Source organism: Miniopterus schreibersii (assembly GCF_964146895.1).
Source record: "Miniopterus schreibersii genome assembly, chromosome: 4".
NCBI lineage: Eukaryota > Metazoa > Chordata > Mammalia > Chiroptera > Miniopteridae > Miniopterus > Miniopterus schreibersii.
Window position 1 is genome coordinate 63425278 of NC_138105.1, and position 9860 is coordinate 63435137.

The following is a 9860-nucleotide window of genomic DNA, read 5'->3' on the forward strand; positions in this document are numbered from 1 at the left end:
GCTCTCGACTTGTTTGGCCTGCACCAAGTTCATGAAATAAAAATATGGATTTTGTGGTCCCCCAAGAACTGTGGATCCGCGAGTACGCACTTAATTACAATGTATTAAGTGCTAGCAAGATATGTTGTCAGGTGCGTAGCTTGTATTTTACACCTGTGAGGTCGGTACTTTATTATTTGCGTATTAAAAAAAAAAAAATCCGAGAGCTCCAAACGTAAAAGGACTCGTCAGACTTCCAGGCTCTGAACTACTAACTGCTCACAGAAGACCCTGGGCCTTGATTTCTTCTCCATCTAGTTTTGCAAGAGGCCTCCTATCAAGATCTTCGACCAGGCGTTGCGCCCCTTGAGACTCAGCCGACCGGGTGGTGGGGCACCTAACTCACAGGGTAGCCGGCTCTCGGAAGCCTGGGCTCGCTCGCGGGAGGGCCAGCCGCCGGGGGCGGGACAACGTGGGCGCCACTCTAGCCCGCGCGGCGAAGTCGCCCGCGTCTTGCCGGTGATGACGCACTTCCGGGGCGGTGGGGGAATAAGATGGCGGCGCCCATGGAGGTAGCAGTGTGTACAGACTCCTCTGCCCAGTTGTGGAGTTGCATCGTGTGGGAATTGCACTCGGGCGCTAACCTGCTGACGTACCGCGGCGGCCAGGCTGGGCCCCGGGGCCTGGCGCTGCTCAATGGCGAGTACCTGCTGGCGGCGCAGCTGGGCAAGAACTACATCAGCGCCTGGGAGCTGCAGCGGAAGGTGCGGTGGCGCGCACCCCGGCCCGGACTTCGCTGGGGGTGCGCGGGGCATCCGAGACTGGTCGACCGGGGCTGCACATGCCCTGGGCCGGTGGGGGCGAGGGAGAGTCTCGGTTAGGGGCTCTGAGCGTGCGTGGGTCGGGGGGTTGTTTATCGAAGGAAGGAAGCGCGTGGACTTGAGCGAGTGGGGGAGCAGGTGTCGGGGGACTCGCTCAGGCTCGTGCGTACATAGTGCGATGGGGAGGTAGTTGGGCTATAAAGGGAGCTGTGTGAAAAGGGCGCGAAGTTTATTTTATTTTTTAAACTACGATTTATCGACTGGCTCTGCGGTGTTTTTTTTTTTTTTTTTTTTAATTGATTATAGCGGTAGAGAGAGAGAAACATCGATTTGTTGTTCCACCATGCATTCAGGAGAGCGAAATTTAAAGGGAGAGTTTGGGGTTTCATGGGTCTCCTACCCCTTGAAAGGGTAACCCAGAGAGACTTTTTATTCTCCCAAAAAAGACTGTCCTTCCTCATCAGAGCCCATGGTATCTCCTCTTAGGCAAACCCAAAATGCTGCTCCTTCAGCTACTCACTTCCTTTTTTGCCAGCTGACATCTCTTGGGGGCAAGCTCTGTGCTCTGGTTTTGCCTCCTGTAGGCCACACAGAATTTACATTTTCCCTTTTTATAGATTTGGAAACTGAGGCTCAGGGTCATAGGTGGGACCTTAGGGAGGCAGGATTGGGGAATGAGACTACTAGCCTTTGGGCTCTCCAGTCCCAATGCCCTCCTGGACTCTCTGTGCCTCTCCCACCTCCACCCCATGCCCATAGGAGCACCGTCTGTTCTTATCTAAGGATTCGCCATTCTCCACCTCCAGCCTATAAAGCCTGGGCTGGAGCAAACATTTCTTTTTTTTTAATCCTCATCTGAGGATATTTTTTCATTGCTTTTCAGAGAGTGGAAGAGGGAAAAAGGGAGAGAGAAGCATTCATGTGAGAGAGAGACATCGCTTGGTTGCCTCTGACACACACCCTGATCTGGGCCGGGGATCGAGCCTGCAACCGAGGTACATGTCCTTAGCCAGAATCAGACCCGGGATCCTTAGGTCCGTGGGCTGACACTCTAACCACTGAGCAGACTGGCTAGGGCTGGAACAAACATTTCTTTACTGAACTGTGAATTTACTCAAACCACCCCTATCACCATTCTTTCTGGGTTTAGATTTACCAGCTGCCTGGGTGCCCCCACCCACTGTCCTCACTGCCCCCTGGCTCCCAAGTTCTGCATGAAGCTCAAAAGCTTCTTATGTTCCTCTAGGATCAGCTCCAGCAGAAGATCATGTGCCCCGGGCCTGTCACCTGTCTGACCACATCACCCGACGGCCTCTACATTTTGGCAGGGATTGCAGAGAGCATATACCTATGGGAAGTGAGTGTCAGAGCCAGAGTCATGAGGCTTGGCCTGTGGATCATGGAGTTAGACCTCCAACAGTGTTATCACCAACAGTCGGTTGTTTGAGAGGAGACCTGTCTCACCACCTGTGCAGACAGTGTAGGATTTGGGGCCAGAGGTGTGTGTAACCACCTGTGCCCTGCCTGACCTTAACCTTGACCTGCAAAACAGAAGTCTGCCAAGGGAACTGAGTTCTCTGAAAGATGGTAGAAGCTTCATTATCTCATCTTGGGATTTTAAACCTTAGTCCTGATTCTGAAACGAGGAAGCAGTTGTTCATGCACAGGGAGAGAAATGGAGGCAGGGAGGGGCTCCTCACAGATTCCCCGTCATGGTAAAAATCTTTGCCCTGATTACTGTTAGCCTGGTGCAGGGGATGTGGTAGAAACCAGTGGCCCTTGGCCTGATGGGGACATCTTAGGAGTTTCTTTCCTTCTTGATGGGGGACAGTCCTGGGCTTTGGGGTTGCTGTCTGGCCCTGGTACCCCATTCTCTTGGAGAATTCCTGACTAGTGTGAGCTATGACCACAAGGGGCGCCCCACACAGCCAACGGAGGCAGGAGCCCAGGCTGATTCCCACAGCTGTCGCTGTTGACCTTTCCCTCTTGCTCTTTGAGGAGGGATGGGGCTGGAAATCCTTAGAGTGGGGCTGCAAGGTGAACAAGTGTGTGTCCAAGTTTCCTTCTTATAAAGACACCTGTTTAGATCTGGAACCACTCTGCTCTACTGTGATCTCACCTGAACTGATTATACCTGCAAAGCCCCTGTTTAAGGACACAGGTTCCAGGGATTATTAGAACATGAACATACTTATTTGGAAGACAGTTTAACCCACAACATCATCGTGTTCCCCTCCCCCTGTGCCACAGCCCTTTCCAGGTGTTGTATGATGGGTTCACCTCTCCCTTCCACTAGGCACCTCCCTCTTCAGCAGACCGATCTGCTCAGCTTTCTGCTGGTTTGGGTCTCCCCTCCCCCAGGTTTCACAGCAAGAGGCACCCCCACTCCTGCTAAACCAAGTGGCAAGGCTACATTTGAAGTCCCTCACAGCTAGCCTGGAAGACTATGACTTCCTGCTGTGACAGTCAGCATGAGGAGGCACCTGCTGCTGGTCCTGGATCCAGCTGCTCCTAAAAGGACCAGCTCTCTCACCAGTCTTGACACTCTCATCCATGCCTTCCCTGGGTGCTGTAGTCACACCATCCTTCTCCCTGTGCATGAGCAGACCCTCCCTTCCGTGCACCCCAGTGACCTGGCAGCTGGGGGGACATGCTGTACCCCATTTCCTGTCCTGACCTGCATGTACCCCACCCTCACTAGGTCTCCACAGGGAACCTCCTGGTCATCCTGAGCCGCCACTACCAGGACATCTCCTGCCTGCAGTTCACAGGGGACAGCAGCCACTTCCTCTCGGGTGGCAAGGACTGCCTGGTGCTGGTGTGGAGCCTATGCAGGTAGTACCCTCACCTCGGGCCTTCACCTAGTTGGTAGCCTCCAGCCAGATGAGGCCTCAGCACAGAGGGCAGGGAGCCTGCTCTTCAGAAGGCCATGCCAAAGTCCTGGGACAGGAAGGGGCTGGATCTGGGGCCTACAAGTCAGGTGGGCTGTTGTGAGGCAAACAAAGGTGATTGGTTTGTCCAGGGATCATTTGGAGCCATCTGAGAATTTTTTGTCAGTGGGATGGGCCCAGTGGCTACGTGGAAGTCGGTGGGGGCATTAGGGTGCAGCCCTCCCCCTGAACCCATTTCTTTTGCAGTGTGCTACAGGTAGACTCCTCCAGGACTGCGGCCCCTCGGCACGTCTGGTCCCGCCACACCCTTCCCATTACAGACCTGCACTGTGGTTTTGGGGGGCCCCTGGCCCGAGTGGCTACAGCCTCACTGGACCAGACAGTGAAGGTAAGACCAACTCCCACCCCCATTGGATCTTTGAGCTGGGCCAGGGTGGCTGGTGGGTTCTTGGCTGATGTGAGTCAGTGAATCACCTGCTCTCCCCAGGCTGGCAGCTCCAAACAGCTCTTAATCCCCCAATGCTTCCCACCTCCAGGATATCCAAGGGGCAGATGATCTAGGCCTATGTTGGCTCTGAAATTCTCACTTGGCCACCTGTGCCTGGTGGCTCGCTGGCCACGCCTCAGGGATTTGAGGGCATACAGCCCTTGGGTCTTTGTCTTGGGCTGGGGGTGGGCAGAATCTAGGCCTCACAGCTAAAATGGGGTGACAAGGGGTCCTGAGCATGAGAACCTAGCCCTGTTTTAGGGAGTGCCCCAGCCCCAGGACCTCCTTGAGTGACAGCTCCCATCTGAGGTTCTGTGGGGTGCAGGATCTCCCAGTCAGGGCTGCCCAGCTTTCAGACCACTCCTATACCACTGGGACCCCAGTGTCTGTGGAGCCCCCATCCCATGCCCTGTCTGCCCCCAGCTGTGGGAGATCTCCTCAGGCGAGCTGCTGCTCTCTGTGCTCTTTGATGTGGGTGTTATGGCTGTGACGATGGACCTAGCTGAGCATCACATGTTCTGTGGTGGCAGTGAGGGCTCCATCTTCCAGGTCGACCTCTGCACCTGGGTGAGTGGTGGGTGCCTGGGCCCGTGGTTGGAGGCTTATGGGACAGTGGGACACCCAGGGTCCATCCTCCAAAGGCTCTGGGACTGTCCATCCCCCTCGCACCCCCACATCCAGGTCCTTGAGCCAAGTGGGCTCTGCCCCTGCCCATCACCCCCAGTGCCCTGGGGCCCCCAGGGCTGAGGCACAAATGTGTCCCTCCGCTCACCGGACCCTCGGCCTCTGCAGCCTGGACAGAGAGAGAAGAACTTCCAACCAGAACAGGACAGCGGGAAGGTGTTCAAAGGCCACAGGTGTGGGGACCAGACTGGTAGCTGGGGAGGGTCCCTGTTCTCTTGTTCCTGGGGTCTGGGGGTCATTTGGGCCACCCTTTCTCAGACCTTTGTCCCCAGGAACCAGGTGACCTGCCTGTCAGTTTCCACTGATGGCAGTGTGTTGCTCTCCGGCTCACATGACGAGACGGTGCGCCTTTGGGACATCCAGAGCAAGCAGTGCATCAGGACGGTGACCCTCAAAGGTGGGGCTGGGAGCAGAAGATCAAGAGGTTGTAAGCTATGTGGCTTTGCCCATTTGTCTACACCCCAGCCACTTAGCCAGGTGCTAGGAGGTAGGACTAGCGAGAGGAAAGTAGATGGGCCATTCCTGGATAGGTGGGTGGGTTTGAGGAGTGGAGGGTATGGGAACTGTGGCCCAGGCCTGGCCGAGGCAGCTCCTGACTGGCCACCTGCCTTGTCACAGGCCCGGTGACCAACGCCTTCATTATGCTGGCGCCGGTCAGCATGCTGAGCTCCGACTTCAGGCCCAGCCTCCCTCTGCCACACTTCAACAAACATCTTCTGGGTGCTGAGCATGGGGATGAGCAGCACCGAGGGGGCCTTACTCTGCGCCTGGGCCTCCACCAGCAGGTACTTGCTACAGCAGGTGCCCTGTCCTTGCACCTCTAGAGGACCTGCCCCGGCTCAATCTCTACAGCATGGCTCTGTGTTCCCTGCTTGTCTGGGCCCTGGCTGGGGTCCCTGTGAGGGCCCTCCACATATGCCCTCAGTGAGGAGACCCCTCTGACTGCATGGCTGAGCCCAGCCTGGTGTTCAGCACCTGACCTCAGAAAGCACCTTCCACAGTAGAAGCAGACTACGCACCAGGGTGCATTCTCAAATAAGCAAACAAGTGTGACCAAAGGCACTGTGTCCAGTGCCTTCTCCAGCAGGGCAGTAGGCAGGGCTTGCTTCCCTGGTATCCACCAGGGACTCCTTTCCAGAGATCACCCACCTGCCTGTGTTTGGCAGGGCCTGGCATTGCCACTCTGGCTATGCTCTCCACCTCTGCTCACTCTTTCCTTGCCCTGGAATCAGGAGCCCCACGAGTGTCCCCTCACTTAGACATGATGGATGACAGAATCAAGTGCCCGTCTGCCAGCCAAGGGCAGCATGTCTAGACTGTGTCTAGCAGGAGGTGGACAGGTTCTGCCCATGAGCTAGCCGATCCTTTTCTGGAGCCTTCTTGACCCCGGTTTCTTCATGTCTCCCAAAACTTGGCTCCAATCCCATAGCTATGGTGTGGCCTTGAATGTCCCCATCCCCTGGGTCTTGTTGGGCACAGTCCTACAGCAGGAAGCAGATTTGAGGAAGCTGATCACGATCATGTTGCTTCCTGCTGGGTGGGGTTGAAGGTGTAGCCTCCCACAGAGACATCATACCCAGCGACCCCTTGGAACCTGTCTCCATCTGTGAGCAGGTGTCAGGATGGCACCTCCCTCACCATTTGGATGATGTGAGCAGCATGGTGAGCTCAGAGGTCACTGAGGCAGCCCTTTTTTTGCAGGGCTCAGAGCCCAGCTACCTGGAGCGAGCAGAGCAGCTGCACATGGTGATGTGCAGCACGATGGAAAAGGTGGGTGGGGCCTTGGAGAAGGGTGAGGCTGGGGTGGAGTAGAATGGGATTTTCTTCTTTTTAATATATTTTTATTTCAGAGAGAGAGAGAGAGACATCAGTGATGAGAGAGTGTCATTGATTGGCTGCCTCCTACACGCACCTCCCCCAACCCCCACTAAGGATCAAGCTGGCAACCTGGGCATGTGCCCGTGCCCTAAGCAGGAATCGAGCTGCGATTTCCTGGGTCATAGATCAATGCTCAACTGCTGAGCCACACTGTCTGGTCTGGAGTGGGTCTTAATTAGGGAGGAGATTCGCCCCCCTCTGTGGGATTTCAGAGGTCCTTCTGCCCTGAGCACTCCCTCCCCCGCCCTAACTCCTTCCTAGAACGTGTTGGGTGGCCAGGACCAGCTGCGGATCCGAATCACAGAGTTGGAAGATGAGGTGCAGAACTTGCGCAAGATCAATCGAGACCTGTTTGACTTCTCTACCCGCATCATCACCCGGCCTGCCAAGTGAGTGCAGGGACCCAGACCCCTACCCATGGACAGACTGACAGCTGCACACCTGGGGGCCACTGGGCCAAAGCCCTCAGACCAGCAGCAGTGCTACAAGCTCACCTTTCCCTGGTTCCATGTTTGCATTGTGACCTGCACGAGGGGTTGTTTTGTCTTTGTTGATCCACTGGTGTCTGTTGTGTCCAGTTGGTGCTATTTTGTTTTTAACAAAAGACCTAAAAGCCTGTCCTCTTCAGTCCTCTGTGTGTGCTGAGGGTTATCCGAGGTCCCAGGCTGAGCTTCAGGACCCTTGAGACAGGCTGTCAGGTCTGACTTAAAAGTCATGTTGAGAGAAACTGGTTCTTAGACTTTTCAGACACTCATCTGTAACCCTAGTGCCTTTGCATAACTTTGAAGGACAGGCCATCCTCTACGGGAGGGTTTGGGCTATGGAGGGGCAGCCTCAGGCTGAAGTCACCAGGGGTGACTGTGATTCAGGGAGACACCAGTGGGGTTACACTGGTCACATCTTGTTGGATGCCAAGGTTCCCCTCAGTCTTGGTCAAGGCAAGGGCTCTGGGGTAAGAGCCAGTTCTGGGCCAGGATCCCTTGGAGAGACACATGCCCAGGGCCACTTGACCAGAACATTCTTGTCAGTGTCAAGGGCTTGAGGCAGGCCAGGTACCTCCACTGCCCTGGGGACACCGCCAGTCCATTCAGCACCTGGAGGCCAGCCCAGAAGCGTGGGCCCCAAAGCTGCCATCAGAACCTTCCAGAAAGTTACTCCCCACTGACAGTCCTGCTTAATGATCCAGAAAACTCAGTGATTTATCAGGTGCCATCGTAACTGCAGCTGTAAGCCAGCAGCCAGCACTGAGTTCATGCTTTTAGGGTAATTGGAGTTCCCCATCCCCAGGACTCTGTGTCCTTATAAGTGCGTGGCTCAGTCATACACTGCATCAGGATGCCCTGGGGATGGGACTGGGCCCCCCCTCTATCCATCCCTATGGCCCTTGCCTTCCCCCTCCCCTGTCCCAGACAGGATGATACTTGGGGCTGTCCTGTTTGTGCTAGGTAAGGGGTCCAACTGGTTGGTAAAGGCTACATCATGACCCCCCCCCCACACACACAGTGGGGTCTGTAGCAGCTGGTCAGCAAAGTTGGGGGTGTGGAACTTGGTGTGCAGAGGTTCCAGGAGATGGAGGGGGGACTTCAAGATGGGTTCAGGCTTCCCAAGGGTACCTCATCTGCCAGGGCCCAAGACCCTCTGGGCCATGATCCTGGTGTGGGCACCTCTGCCTGGCCACTTGAACCGCCAGCCCTCCACTCTGCTGTTGGTTTGGTAGGTCACTGAGCCTGGTACTGCTGCCCATGTCTGCATCAGAGCTGGCAGGTTGAAGAGATGGGCTCACAATCCCTGACTGTCTGGCAGCCTCCCCTGGATCTGGGTTTTTCCCTGGGGGTGGGGGAGGGAAGGAAACCAGGCTGTTCCCACTGTCCCTCATCCTGCACATATTTCCAGGGCCAAGGGCCCCCTAAAACCACCCTGAACCTTCAATTGCTGTACCAGCCTGGGCAGAGAAGGTGCGTGGTCCCTACCTCCTGGGGCTATGCCTATGTTGTGACTCGGGCCCAAGGGGCTGTGGTACCGGCCTACCCCACAGCTTCTGACACCCTAGACGGGGAACATCAATATGCAAACGGCCTACATAACAACTCTGTCCAGTGCAGTCCTGGAAGGTTGCCCATCCTCTGGAGGCTGCCACAAGAGGGCTTAGAGGAGGTTGGCCAGACCACCATGCACCTTGCAGACAACATAGGCAGGTGGCGAGGGCAGAGCTGACCTCTTCCCCATCCAGCCTGAAATCATTGCATGGTAAACATTTCTTAGTACAATTTGACCCCAAATCCTAGGCCGTCGTTACAAGAGGGGCATGCTGACAGCACCAGAATTCACTGGTGACTACTCTGTGATGGTAGAGTTTATATAAACCACAGTGAGATGCCATCTCACACTTTCCAGGAACACTTTAAAAAAATAGTGTCTAGCCTGGGTGACGTGGATCAGCGAGTGAGCATCGAACTATGATCCCGGGGATCATGGTTCAATTCCCAGTCAAGGCACATGCCCGGGTTTTGGGTTCCATACCCAGTAGGGGGCATGCAGGAGGCAGCCTATCAATGACTCATTGATGTTCTTATATGCCTCTCCCTTCCTCTCTTTGAAATGAATAAAGATATATTTTTTATATTTAACTAAAAGTGTCCAGCTGTGTCTGATGCAGCCATGAAGAGGCAGTTGGAGTAACGGATTGGGGTAGGTCAGATGAGGGGAAAGGTGGGAGGGACATGAGGATTGTTAGTGTTATGTTGATGGTTAGGGTTAGGGATATGGTTAGGCTTAGGACTAGACCTAGGGTTAGGTTGAGGATTAGGGTTAGGGATATCATTACGGTTAGGATTAAACCTAGGGTTAGGGATAGGGTTGGGAGATGATTAGTGTTAGGTTTTGACCTGCGGTTAGGGTTAGGTTTAGGGTTACGGTTAGGATAGGGTTAGGGTTAGGATTCGACTTAGCGTTAGGGTTATATTGTGAGCTAGGGTTAGACAGATGGTTAGGGTTAGGATTTGACTTAGGGTTAGGGTTATGCTGAGGGCTGGGGTTAGACAGACGGTTAGGGTAAGGATTCGAACTAGGGTTAGGGTTATGTTGAGGGCTAGGGTTCGAGAGACGGTTAGGGGACAATTT

The 9860-nt window shown here is 54.9% G+C and overlaps 1 protein-coding gene across 2 annotated transcripts; it reads left to right on the top strand.

Moving 5' to 3' along the window:
* The first annotated feature begins 501 nt into the window (after window positions 1-501).
* On the top strand, window positions 502-9369 carry WDR18 (WD repeat domain 18). 2 transcript variants are annotated; one of them, XM_081135301.1, is made up of 10 exons: window positions 502-743; window positions 2047-2157; window positions 3502-3635; window positions 3938-4079; window positions 4602-4745; window positions 4971-5035; window positions 5135-5259; window positions 5481-5647; window positions 6564-6632; window positions 7002-9369. In XM_081135301.1, the coding sequence occupies exons 1-10, from the start codon at window positions 534-536 to the stop codon at window positions 7131-7133; spliced, it is 1299 nt and encodes a 432-aa protein (XP_080991427.1). In that variant the 5' UTR covers window positions 502-533; the 3' UTR covers window positions 7134-9369. The 2 variants fall into 2 exon arrangements, with proteins under 2 accessions (XP_080991427.1, XP_080991428.1); XM_081135302.1 differs by lacking the exon at window positions 6564-6632 and having other exon boundaries at window positions 526-743; window positions 7002-9363.
* Window positions 9370-9860: the final 491 nt, after the last annotated feature.